This window comes from Antrostomus carolinensis, unplaced genomic scaffold (genome assembly GCF_000700745.2).
Source record: "Antrostomus carolinensis isolate BGI_N321 unplaced genomic scaffold, ASM70074v2 scaffold3697, whole genome shotgun sequence".
Lineage (NCBI taxonomy): Eukaryota > Metazoa > Chordata > Aves > Caprimulgiformes > Caprimulgidae > Antrostomus > Antrostomus carolinensis.
The window spans coordinates 8,544-22,776 of NW_010329313.1; the positions used below are offsets into that span (position 1 = coordinate 8,544).

The 14,233-nt window shown below is 40.1% G+C and overlaps 1 protein-coding gene across 1 annotated transcript; it reads right to left on the bottom strand.

Moving 5' to 3' along the window:
• Nucleotides 1–5,937: 5,937 nt before the first annotated feature.
• LOC104528474 (neurexin-3-like) lies at nucleotides 5,938–13,504 on the bottom strand (the record flags this gene model as incomplete). Its single annotated transcript, XM_010172496.1, has 2 exons — nucleotides 5,938–6,099; nucleotides 13,203–13,504. Coding segments are annotated over 2 exons (464 nt in total), but the record flags the coding sequence as incomplete, so codon positions are not given.
• Nucleotides 13,505–14,233: the final 729 nt, after the last annotated feature.

A 14,233-nucleotide genomic window follows, 5' to 3' on the forward strand; every position in this document is an offset into this window, starting at 1 on the left:
CCTTTGTTGTGTCTCCCAAGTCACTGCGTCATTATGCTTCTACAACAAGGGCACTCAAAAACATGAAAAATGCCTTCTGCTGGATGCTCTGCAGATGCACAGAGAAAATGCACAGACATTCTTAACTCTCGATACACACAGCCTAGAGCTGCAGCAGTAGGCTGATCCACCACTGCAGCAGAAATGCAATTGAAAATTCAAGAATGAGCAATCAAAAACTTTACAGGTCTCTGGATCTGGAAGTCTAGGAATCAGGTTTATCATCACCATGGCTATTTGGAATGCTTTTGCAGAGAATAGTAATGATTAAGAACAAGACATATTTTGAGGAGAGGAATCATATTCAGCCTTTGGCCATGCTTTGTCTGCTTCTTCACAGTACCACTAGCCCCTCCCTTTCTTTTTCAAATATTAAATTTACTAAGTAATACAGACAGGAAACAGACTGGTCCAAAGACAATAGAGCAGCTGTAGCAGCAGTTTCAGATGAACATGTGTGCATAATTAATGCCATTCAGGTGGTAACTTCCTCCTCCATAGCACATCAGTGAAATTCCACACACTGTTGCTTCCTGACTTGCCATCTCCTCATGAATTCCTGGGGCTCTGTTAAATCACCACTCTGGGAGGGGCTCTTGGACACCCAAATGCTTTTGGACTATCTTGTCTCCCTGTTAGGGAGGAGCTCCTACAAGTGCAACTTCCTCCGTCTGCTCTTTTCACACTCGGGCTGTTTTTCTCAGCCTCCATGTTCTAGGCCTTCTACTTGCACCTTCAGCCTCCTCACCAGTGTGACACTCCAATCAGAAAAACTCATCCTCAAACTGAAATCATATCATTATTACACATGCAAATAGGCCTGAAAAAGACCTGGCTTACAGATAGCATCCGAGATGTACATACAGCAACTGGGTACACTCATGAACCATTTGGCAATCTGGCTCCTAGCAGTTAAATTGCAGACAAAAATGATCTAAGCTTTGACAGCTTTTCCCAATCATGGCCAGATGGTGTCTGACCCCTGTGATAATTTCTGCTATATTCTGCCCATATGCAAACCTCACTGCTTCCATCAAGCTGTTAGTACCAATCAACATTTTTCAGAATTGAGATTTTAATAAAGCACTGATAGAAAAATGTGAAGATTTCATAAATTCTCTCATGCACATCCATTCACTTGGGACCACCTTAGGCTCTTCTAAAGCACCTCCATCTGTACCATCTAAGTACCACTCCAAGTAAATGGAATCTGAACGGCTGGCTTCCTAATAGAGCCTAGGAAATATTCCAATTCTCTCCCCTGGTGATTGGAGACTGAAACCCAGTTTTCCCTCTTTGCCTACACAGCTAAATTTCCTACCCAGTCACTTTCCATCTCTGATTACTGGAATCTCGTCCCTGAGACTCTACAGTACATGCAAATTTTGTCATCACCTTTCTTGTCCTATCTCCTTTTGGCCATACAGGTGTGTCTAAAAACTATTAACAGATCCTTTTCCCTTTCTATCTTCAGGTAGTGCTTCTCTCTGCTTACCTATTCACTGACTCTTAAAGCACTGTCACTTCTTCCCCAGCACCCATTAAAAGCATTTCTGATCACTTGCCTTACATATGGTTCTGTACCTCCTCCTATCCCATCTCTATATCCAGTTCCCTCCACGACAGGAAATACACCAGCTTCCCCCCAGAGTTCCTCTAGAACAATTAACCTTAAGATTGAAGGTCCAGAAAGCCTTAGATTTTAAGCATTGTCCATGATTGTTGTCTGTGTACTGCTCTATTTGCATATTCTGCCTTTTAAAATTTTTATGGAAAAAGTTGATTCTATTCTCCAGCCTTGCTCCCTCATTAGTGTCAGCTATACGGCAACACTGCCAGGATGGCTACAGAGAAATGTAAAACAAACGTTGCTACCAGACATTGGGACATCTTTAATTCTGACAAAAATTGAGGGGTGGGGGGGAACAAACAAAAACAACAAACAACTAAACAACCTGAACTACATATTCAGCACTTGGATTTATGATTTAGGTATATTACTGCTAGAAAGTTAGTGGAATCTCTCCAATCAGAGCCTGTAGCCACAAGGAAAAGAAGAGGCAGGAGGAACTATTCTGTGGTAAAAGGAGGAAACATTACCTCAAGACAATTCAAAGAAAATATGGTTACCTTCACCACAGCTTATTTCGATACTGCAGCAGAGGAGACCCTTAGTTCCTCACCAGGAACACACTCCTATGCACTCCAGTTCCTCCTAGTCAAGGCTTAGACTCTGGCCACATGAAACCTCTTCCCTGCCAGAGCTGCCCCTCCTCCTACCACCAACCCCAGCTGAGTGAAGAAGTCCTTCTCAGCTGCAAAGGTGCAGAGAGGGTGATCAGGCACTCTGCCCCATTGCACTTCAGCACCTGCATGTAATCTCAGAGGAAGTGGGAAGGCCATGCTCCACTCAAGGAGCCCCCTCAGCTCCTGTGTGAGCAGTTTGGTTGCTGTACTGTGAGGCTGATGCATTCCAGAGGAAATAAGAGGGATTACAGGAGGAAGGCTGAAAGTTTCACCCCAAAGCCTGCATCAATCCTTCTGCCTTCCTAGAAAGTGAGATATCCTTAGAGGAAGTCTTCAACGAATGCAAAGAAATAGTAACAGACCATTCTGCTTCAACAGCTTCAAAAGATCAGTACAAGGTTTGGCAGGATGTTCTTCACTATTACAAACAGCAGTGCAATCCACTCAGGATATGCTGTGTCTCTGGGAACAGGTGATTACATAGCTAGGACTTTGGTATGAAAAAAGAGCATTGCTCTACCAGAAAGTATAAACTGAAAGGAATAATATTTGCTATTACAGTCTGTCCTACCCCTTTGTCTAATTTTCTTAGCTTAGGATATTTTTCTTTAAAGCTAAAGCTCCATCTCCTCCAGTACTGGCTGATGAGAGTCTAAGCATCTTTCTTGGCCACAGAGAACATATTTTAAAACATAACCTATAGGGATTGATTTATGAAATACACTGCCATGCTATGCACAGCCAAGTAAAGCTCCCTGTAGCCAGTTCTGGAACCGGAAACACTATAGGTACAGAACCAGCGCTGTGCTAACCAGTTCTGTCTCTTCGAGGATCAAAGCTGGCTGCCTTGGGGGGTCAGGCTGATCCCCACAGACATTCTAGCCTTCTTGAGCCAGGTCAGGTTTCTTTCATACCATGCTGCATTGCACTGCACAGATATACCCTGGATTTCAGAAGCAAACATAAAGAAAACACTCAAAAGAACTGTTTCTTAAGTCCAAGTGGATCTCAGGTTGATCCTGCTACCTTTGCCATCAGTGTTTTCAGCCCTAGCAAAGGAAAAAAGAGGAAATGGACCCTGGGAGGAATTTCACAAGGCAAACTATTTTCTGCTCAACTGACCCAAAGCTCCACTTCATGAAAGCACTGCCTGCTTTCACGTCTGAGAATAACTCACTACATATGCAATGAGAACCCTTCTCTGCCTATACAGGCTATCTATTCTGGTCAGATCCTGCTCTGTGCAGGTATTGGTGTTACAGCAGCACTTCTGGATTTTGTCAGGATTGTGACAGTTATCTTGGGCTGCCCTTTCTCCATTAATCACAGTTCCACATCACCTCCACTTGCCCAAACCAGAACTGAGGAAAAGCACAACGGTCATCTTCCTTACACTTCCTAGTGATACCTGCAGCAACTCACCCTGTAGCCTAAGAGGTCTGACAGAAGGGACATGCAAAGTGCTAATTAGTATGGCTTTCCTTTTGTACATTTCTCCATTCATTCCATTTCCAGGTGCCTCCCCTGACAACCTTGCACTATACTTAGTTTAGTGAACAGCAGAAACTGGATTCGGCCTCAGAGGCCAGGTAAGGTTAATTTTGGGCACATTTGCACAGCAGCTGGAAGCATTATTAGACCGCTATGAAGAGCAGGTTACTATTAAGCAGACTTCAGCTGAAACTCAGCCAGCACCAGCCTGTATTTAAGTCGAGACAGCTGCCCATGCACATCTCCTGTCACTGCCTAGTCAAGTGAGGATTACAAAGCACATTCTGATTATCTGTTTTCTTCCTCTTATTCTTAGTGGTTGCTTGGGTTTTTCTTCTCACAGAGCATTATGAGCCTGAGACGGCTATGTAAGCGGCTTTTAGCACATTGTGCAAGCTAATAGAATACAAATTATTATATAAATAAAGCTGCCGAAGATTTTCTTGTCACCACTTTCTCTGCTCCATTGGCTTGACTTAAAGCATATATAAAAATGGCCTCTGCTAAGTGTTATGTTCATAGCATCCATAAATAAAATTAAGATCCTGATTTAAAGAGACACTATGAAGCTGTATCTCTTCTTGATTTCAATCAAACTGGGATGCTCAGTGTCTAAGAAAATCAAGCCCAAGGCTGTATAGATGAAAACAGAAGGATTTGATCTCTGTATGACAGTTTGTATTCAGTAGGGCAGTTTAATTTCCTATGTAAGATGCTCACATGCTCTTTTCCAGCATATGTGCACCCCCTTAATTAATCCAGAGCTCAGGCTGCAGAGCAGCTCCAGACTCTGACAGCCATCACTCACAACAAGGGACTGTCACGTAACATACAACCCCTGACATCATGAGTTGAGCATCAGTAGGATGGCAACTTGTCAGGCAGTCACAGATACAGAACAACATCTAGCTCAGCATCGCTGTTTCCATGACTCCTGTGTGAAAACTCAGCCTCACCTTGCCTCTGATATTAAATGTTCATAAAAAGAGGGTATTATGACAACCCTCTGGGCTGCAAATAAAATTAGACCTACCCAATCACACCTTATGAAAAACAGTATTAGTACAAAATCACAACATTAGAGAGAAAAATCTTGCAAGAAATTCTTATTCCAAGCTAGCTAGGAAGCTGACTGACAGAAAACGTAAGGTTCTTTTTCAGTAAGCTCTCTATAACACATTTTAGAGGTGTCAATATCTGTATTACCATTAATCACAGTGATTGTCACAAATTCTATTAGAAGAGATAGGAAAGAATAAAAAAGCTGACAGCAGAGCAAAACACCCAAACAAGTTGCACCAAGTTTCAGAATTGAGCTAAGGCTTCATTTTATTTTATTTTATTTTATTTTTACATTCCGCCCCACCCAAGGAATACTGGAACTGTTCTGGTTCCTGCTGCTAGCTAGGCAGTCCAAACTCTATTACCCATGTGTGGATTTTCTGAGCATTGTGGATTAACTACATGATAAGGGCAGCCAGCCAGCACGAGACAACTGGTTTTGGAAGCCAGCTAGCTATTCCTGACCAATGCAGCAACTCTGCTGCATGACCTTACCAACACAGCACACTTCAAGTCCACATGTCACATTACTGCAGCATCTCCATTATAACCTCATGCTGCATTCTCCTCAAATAATTTACATATACATTTTATGCTACCTTCAACTTTCATTTATCTTGTTTATTCTAATGCTGTATCATCATGGAAAATTGACAACTAACTATATCCCCAGGTGAAATCTCAGACCTTAAAAAAATATACTAAATAAGCTTCTGATGATTATTTTTTCACTCAAAAATGCTGCATAGTAATCAAAGGCCATTTATCTTCTTTTAACGGTTACTGCCTCAATGCCTAGCAGACTGTAATGCTTTTTTCTGAATAGTTAACAGCTTACAGAAGACACTTCTCCCACTATCATAGTATTTTTTCTGTAATCCAAGTACTAGACATCTGATTCTGACCATAAGCTCATGAGTTTTGCAGCTGATGCCTTCTGTCCAGCTGAATGACAAGTTTATCCTTACAAAGCTGTTGCAATATCAGTATAAAATTCAGCATCAGGGAAAGACATTGAGTGTGCAATGAAAGGCAGGAAAAAGCAATGACTTTGAGAATCCAAAAGCACAGAAACAAGAATTAATTTAAAGCAGTTACCTCTTTGAGACAGCCCATGAAGTTGTTGCTTACTGGAGAGCCAGGTAAATCAGCAGTACTGGGGCTCCCTCCCACGTAAAAGAAGTCATCTGAGCCCAGCATGGTGTAGTCCTCCTGCGTGTAGCCCGTGGTGGTAAGGATGCCATCCACAGAGATTGTCACCTGTTCAAGGGACACAACAGACAAAGAAAATCCCAGCAATGACCTTACAATCCTGAACAGAACAAGTTACCTCCCCTACATTTTTATGGCAGTTTTATTAAGGATTTTGTTGAGATTTTGGTATGCATTTTTTTAGTTCAGCCAAGCTCCATTTTCTGGTCTACTTCACCCACAATGGAAATGCTCCAGCATCTGCTTCTCCCCTTTCTGGTGTATCAGCACTGTCAGGCTGACCCGGCAGTCTACCCATCAAGATGCTTTCCATCTATTCAGGCCAGAAAATGGAACTGTCCTTGAAAGAGATTTCTCATATTAGCTGATTTTATGATTAATTAGTATTTATTTCAATGATTACAGTTAGTTATGGTTGTTAGTAAAAAAAAAAAAAAACAAACACACTAATGAAGACGAGGTTGGTATTTTTTATTTTTTATGTTTCTTTTGCTCACAGCACACTGACGATCATGCATTCGGGGGAGGAGGGGTGAGGAGGGATCTCACTTTCAATATAGTATGGATGTGCATGCCATGTACCTAGGGGGATACACACCCACCACCCACCATAAAAAAAAAAAAAAGTATATATTACAAACTAACTCATAACCAAGATAGAAATAGGAAATAAATAAAAATAAAATAAATCAAAATATATCAACCACACACTAACAAGTGTGTGAGAAGCAGAGCTAAGAAAGAAAACACAAAGCGTGCACACACTGCACTTTGACATGTCATGCCAATATATCTGGAGCCTGGAGAAATGATAGGGAAAAAGAGAGAAAAGAAAGAGAGGGAGAAGGAGAGAAAGAGAAAACTATTTCACGCTTGCATGCAATCAAAAATAAAAATACCAAACAAAGCCCATAAGAAACAAAAAACTCAAAACCAAACAGAAATGTCCCCAAAACCTCTAACTCCAAACATATGGAGGGTGAAGGGGGACAAAAGGAGAGGGAGGGAGAGAAGCAAGTGAATTTGATATGCTTTGCTTAGATGTTGTTAGTGGTTTAAAGGGAAGATGGAGGAAAATAGATCGAGGCCAGGAGGAGACGGGCAAGTCACCAGACGTGGACATGCCATGCAGAGTGTGTACTGAAACAAACAACCGGCTGAGCTCCTGTAGGCCACGGCAGGTAGAGGTCAGAGAGAGAGAGAAAGTCAGAGAGAGAGCAAGAGGAAGGAGGAGGAGTGAAAGAGGAGGGAGGGAAGTGGGGGAAAATCAGGAGAAATAGGACAACTCTGGCCAGTTTGCCTGAATAGCCATTGCCACAACAAAAGGATGAGAGAAAAAGAGAGCCTTCACCACCATGGACTAGAGGCCCCGCAATGGTTCTGATCTAGAAACCTTCAGAGTAAAAACCAAAAACTGAAAGGGGAGAAAAAAGCAAAATGAAAACCAAAGCAAAAGCTAAACTCAAGAGCAAGGGACAAAAAATAAAAAAATTTATCACTGGAACTGAAAAGAAGAACTAAAAGAGGGAGGCAAAGAAACAAATGAAAGAAATCTCCAAACCCCATTTCCAGAAGAGTTGTGTTAGTTGCTTTTGTTGCTCATTTTTCCATTAAAAAAAGAAGAAAAAAAAAAAAGAAAAAAAGAGGGGGGAAAAAAGGTGTTTTCAATGAAATGAAAATAAAATTAAAGGAAGAAGTAAGTATAAAGGAGGGGGGGAAAAAGAGGGGGTAGGGGAAGGAAAAGGCAGGTAACACACGGCAAACCCAAAAAAAGAGACAATAAGAATGATATCTACCAGACAATGTAGTTTGTTTACCATAGCGTGTCCAATGCCTGAGTGCTTTGCGGAAAAGGGGGAAGAAAGGAAATTAAAAAATCGTGAACAGAACGATTGTTAATTAAAATAACTAAAAGCAAAGATGAGTCGTTAGGGTGTTAGTACATTAGTTGGTTAGTAAAAATGACACATTGCATGAATGGCCTAGTGTTAGTCTTTCAAAAAAAGGCATGGGGCACCTGAGACACACAAAGTGAGAAAGAGGACAATATGACCGGGACTCTATGGGGAACCATGCCATTTAGACTGTAAAGAAGAAGGGTGCTGCCTAGTTTTCCCACCCTGGTATTAGTCATTAACTTCAACCCTCATATACATTATCCAGGACTGAAACAAAATTAAAACAGTGCAATACTTACTCTTCATATGCCCATCAAGGTGCTTCCCTCAAACATGAACCTTAACCTCAGAGACATACACACACAGTACACAGTTCGCCCCTTTTATGCAAACCCAACTATGACTCCCTTCTTCCCCCCACCACCACCCACCTACATTCCTGTTCCTCTTCCAAACCTCACTACCCTTAAGTGGTGCAGAGTATCACAAGAAGGCCAACATTTCCTTTGGCTGGAGGAGATAGATGAAGATGAGTCCAAGACTCTGAGTCTTCCTTCCCAGTTTCCCAATATTCAGGTTTCTTTACAGCACGTGAGTTTGCGACTTTCAGAAGAAGCACACAAAAGTGCCTGTGCTTGGCTGTTTGCCTGTAGCTCAGTTCTGTCATCTGAGAGTATAGGATTTGAACCTCTTCTACTGTAGAAGAAATGTGTCAAGGAATTGTGCCACTTGTTTCAAGGCTGAAGACAGAAGATTGACAAGATTTAATGTCTCTCCTGTTATATTATATTATGGAGGAGCTAGGAGAATTCACCAGTCAAATGACTTAGTTGAGTTCAGCAGAATTTTGCAGATGCTTTTTTAATCCCTCCCAAGGCATACAGATGCCAACTGGTCAAACCTCCCCATTGTTTCTTGTTTGGTTTTTAGCAGCTGGGGAACTCAAGATCTTTATGGCAGATTTTGCATGGTGACTAGCTTCAGTGTCAACAGGGAAGTGCAGCCCATGAAGTTTCCAAGTCCTTCTTCCAGTGTGACTGAAGTTGGCAAGAATTATCTTAATTATACAAGCAAGATCTATGCTGCCTCATGTAAAAACTATCTACTTGCAAATTTCAGAGTTGTGTATTGCCTAAGGAAATAAGTTTATGAAAACTTCATGGCATTGAACATAATCTCCCAAGTCTATTTTATTTGTCAATGCGAATTAAATAATAATATTCTGTACTTGGGTATAATGAGCACAAACTCCTGAATTCTTCCTCAAGGAAGTCTCACCCTCAGTGATACGTTGTGTTAGTAAATCCATTTTTACAAACAAGAGAATTGGAGTATGGGACAGGGGGAAACAAGCATGCTAAAATGAGACGGAGTGTTAGCAGGAGACCTGAAGACAGACATGGGAAGTCTGACCTTCAGCCTCCTCCACTCCTCCTCCCACCAGACCACACTGCCCCAGACATGCTCTGTAAGCCCTTGTAAAATAAACCCATGATCCTATTTCTAGTAAAGGTTTCTCACAAGGCAGAAAGAGGGCTTAGTTTTAACTGAAATAATAAGATAAATAAACAAGGAGATTTGTTTTGACATTAACAATCACTGCTCAAGGGAATCTGTGGGTTCAGTTGGTTTATCTCTAAGGAGATGAATTGCTGTGATAGTCATTTGATCTAAAAAAAAAAACCCCAGCACTTAGTACTCTCCTAGCTTAGCTGCAGAACATTTAACAATTCCAAAAAGTACTGGGCAAAAGTCCAGCTATTTAAAGTCCTGCTCTAATTCTGGGAACAGCCAAAAAATTATGCAAATCCTCCTCCACCTTCTCCCCAAAAAAGAGCAGAGGAAAATACTAGATGGCATCCTGAAGCTGCCGACAGTTTACCTGAAATGGTTTTAGCTTTGGATCATATTGTTGGAATTTCTAAATCTTTTTTAAAGTTTGTTTTAAAGAGAAAAATATTTATCTCCAGTGCAATGTTTTCAACCAATTACAAGGACGTTACTGATTTCCTTATAAAGCTTCAATATTTGGGGCAATGTCTTTTTGTTGGCTTTTTTTGCTTGATTTTGGGGTAGTTTTTTGGAAGAAACATGGGCACAGCTGGAAACAAAACTTCCAAGTGACCTATATTATGCTGCAACTTTACAGGTGAATTTATGTCAGGAAACAGGCAGAGTAGATAATTTTGTATGTAAGAAATTATTTAGGTTATATGAAATTATATTGAATGCAATAAAGGAAAAAATGCATACTTTTATAAATAATAAAGAATCTTTGTCCTTTATTACATCTTCTATATGAAGATATCAAAAGACTTCATGGGTTCATAGTCTGTCTCAATGGTTAAGTATTTTACAGGTAGAGAAACTCTCTCTCATGTACACACAGACAAAAACAAGAGACACAAGCTGCTGGAAGTTGCAGTCAGAATGGAGAAAAATAAAATTCCTTCATCCTGTGCTTTATTTAGAATGGTTTCTTTACCATTTGTTGTTGTTGTTGTTAAATTAAGCATTTATAAGGTTAAGATATAGAATGATAATTCTTAGTCGTGCCCTGAAAAATGTCCATAGCAGGTATTAATTAATTATTAGTCATTCCAGTTTTCAATCTTTTCCAAACACTTTATCCTGAAGATTGAAGGGATTTAAGACTTCTTCATCCCTAGTAATAGCATTTAAAAGTAAGAATGCACAGGACCTGACAAGAAGGTTGCAGCATTTGAAGTTTCTCCTTATTGAAACCTATGGTTAAACTTGCCAATAATTTTTGGATTATAACTTTCAGGACTAGCAGGATTTCTTGTCCCCAAGGCCTCACCAATTCCAATTTCTGGGCAGTTTTAAGTTCTGGGTCAATGCCTTAATTTTTAGACTGAACTTGATCAGAAGTTAAAATGGAAGTATCTACGGAAAAGATGACTCAAAAAAATTCCAGCCTTATTGGTATTTATCGGTTGAGCTGTATTCTGCCATGTCTATCTATAGCACTGGACACCAAATCACCTCTACTACTTTTTTTTTTTTTTTTACTTTTTAAGACTGGCCTTTCTTTGGGAAGAGCATAGCCGTCTTATTAAAACATCCTCTCTCTTGCCCAGTCAAGTTGGACTCTTTAAGAATTCAGGCTCACAGTGAATGGATCAGGAGGATTAAAAATTCACAGTGCTGCTTAACTGGCAAGGGAGTCATCTGCTTTTCAATAATCACCAAAGAACTGTCCTGGTCTAATCACAGACAAAGAGACATAGATAAATTTCCATTTAACCGTGGACCCAGAAGATAAATAAAAAATCACTAGCTGAAATATTAGGAAAAGAAAGTGAGAGCTTCCCATCCACAGTTTTGTCTGCAATCCTTCCTCACTTTCTAATTCTTCAAGATCCAAATCAATCCTGGCATGAAGCATGGATGCATTTTGCTTCAGGCATGTTTTCCCACTGAAAACCATTTTCCGACAAAAATTAAAAGTATAATTAACTAAAATTACCAGTAATTTATACTGAGATATTCAGAGACCAGCCATTCTGAGACCATCTAAAAATAAAACACACATCAAATAAAGCCATACATTCTGACCCTTCCAGACTGACAAACCTCAACCAGTTGGTGCATTGCCATCTACTGGACTGATAGGAATGTTTGAATGAAACAGGATCATTAAGATCCATCCACTGCATAAGAAATTAAATTTGCATCTGCATATAAGCAATTGAAAACAGACTCATGTCGCCATAAGTAAGAACACTGCACTCTCATGAAAGTTTGATGACAAGATTTTTTTGTCAAAGACTCAGACATCCTGAGCATGTAGAAATACAGGGATTGACATAGAGAAGACAAATAAGCATCTTCAGCCTCAAACCCAAGTATTTCAAAGAAAGATGGGAAATCCCCACAACAGAGAAATTATCTACTGACATCTACTAGCAGAGACTGTTTCTGATACCTGGCACTGATTATCCTATACTCACAGATACATTTTATCTCAGCTACTGTAAAACGTTACCACAAAAGCTGTTTTCGTGGCAAATGACATTGTATAAACTTAAATAAAACTATTAAGGATGGTGTTAATATTCACATTAATGAGCAAATAAACAGATCATATTGTTTTTACAAACTGATTTTAAAATCTTAGTTTACAAGCTGTTTCTGCTGCCTCTACCAAGTCACCAAGACACCAAATAGTTCCTGTTCACAGTGTAAACCTCATTTATCATACAGCGGATGGGCTTTAGTGACTTGATATTTACCAGCTTTCAGAACAAGTTTATTTAATTTTATCTTATCTATTTATGTCTGAACTTATATTTCATGAAGAAGGCTTCAGGATTTTAAGACTAGCCTACTACCAAATACGTCACCTGATAGAGTTGTCTGCTTAGAAAAGCAGCATGCAGATGTGCAAAATTACACTGGTAAAATCAGAAACACTTTTCCAAAGTGGAACTGTAGGGTGCTGGATTGATCTGGGTTTGCTTGGCTTTTTTGATCCTTCCTCTTTCCGAGTCCTCACAGCCAACAGAAGAGTCTCATAGGTAGAGACACAAGAAATAAAGTATAATCTCATTATAGTAAGAAGGGGGAAAAATCAAAAAGAAGAAAAGAAGAACAGAGAATCAAGAAGACTCAGAAAGACTCCAGCCAATTAATTCCAAAGCTATAAAGTTAAAACAATTACACACATACCCACCAGCCTGCATACCTACACACTCGCATGCACACACAAAAGAAATGAAAAAGTAAAGGAAAAACAAAAGACTTCCAGAATTAGAATTTATGACATCATGGCAATGGTTAAAGCAATTAACAGAACTGAAAGAAAAGGAGAGAGGTGTAGAATGTTGGCTGTTGGAAAAAGACCCTGTTCTCACAGTAATTAAATGCAACAAGAACATTACTGATAAGATTGAATCATAATTAAGGAAATAATAAAATTAAAAAGGGAGAATAGAAAAAGAGAAAAGGAAAAGGGAGATGAAAGTAAAATTATGTCACAATTTTTTATTTTAAAATTAAACTCGAAAAAAACGGAAAATTAATAAAGTGGAAATTAAGATATTGCAATAGTGATAAATTCCCATCAACTAATGTTTTTTCACTGTTCTTTAGATACCCAGATCCAGAAACGGTGGAGAAAATCTAGCAATGCCACTGATCATCCCCATTTCTCCATTATTGTCTCCCATCTGTCCATCACAATAAAATGAAACAAAATTTTCCCCAGCATTTTCTCCCCTTCACCATTACCTGCCGCAGGTTGCGTGTCACCTTAACGTCATGCCATGCGTTGTCATTGAACTTGCCATTGACTGGCTCCACAATGGCCTCAAAGGCCCCAGACCCCAGGTTAATGACCAACGAGACCGCACCGTCTTTCAGGGCCAGGTTGACGTAATCAGCTGACTTGCCGGTGTGCAGAATCAGCCCATTGCGTTGCCACGTCTTGAAGGAGAGAGTGATTTCATCGCTGCTGCTCTGGATGGGGTTTTGTGACAGGTCATAGCAAAGGTATTCAGAACCACGGAAAGTGGCCATGTTCTCATCTCGTGCTGGAAAAACAAGGGAAACAAAAGAACTATTAAGCAGTGAGCCAAGAAGAGATTTAAGGTTGTCATGAAATTTCTAAGCAATCCCACAGCACTGTTAAAGTTCTATACAACTGTATATCATGGCATACTAATGACTGTACAGCTCCTCTTATAATATGGCTATCAAGAGAATTAACGGCAGGGTCCTCAGTACTGAAGAATTACAGCGCTGTGTTTTCAGTTTCACTGCAGCACTGTCACCATAGGGACCATTGAAAAGTGTACAGGGGAGTCTAGGAAAAGTACATTTAAAGACAACGCTATAAGACACTTCACATCCTTTTTGGGAGAACGATGGAAAACTCTAATATTTACAACATGACCATCACATAGGCGTTGTTCCAAAAGAAATCAACATTTCTCAAAGATTAGTATTTAGATTCATCGCTAATGTCATCTGAACTTATCTTAACCCATCTACTAGGCAATTTAAGACAGGCATCAGAATGCAGAACTGACAGAGCTGCCCCTTTCTTTCAATTGAATGAGATATCAAGGAGATGAGAGCCACATGAAGTGTCCTACAGTTTCCTTCTCTGAGAGCATAAGGGAAGTCCACATAAAATATTCTGTCCACAACCATAAAGTAATGATGTTGCTGGTGTGGTGGGTTGACCCTGGATAGAGGCCAGATGCCCACCAAAGCCCACTCTATCACTCCCCCTCCTCAATTGGGAAGGGGAGAAGATA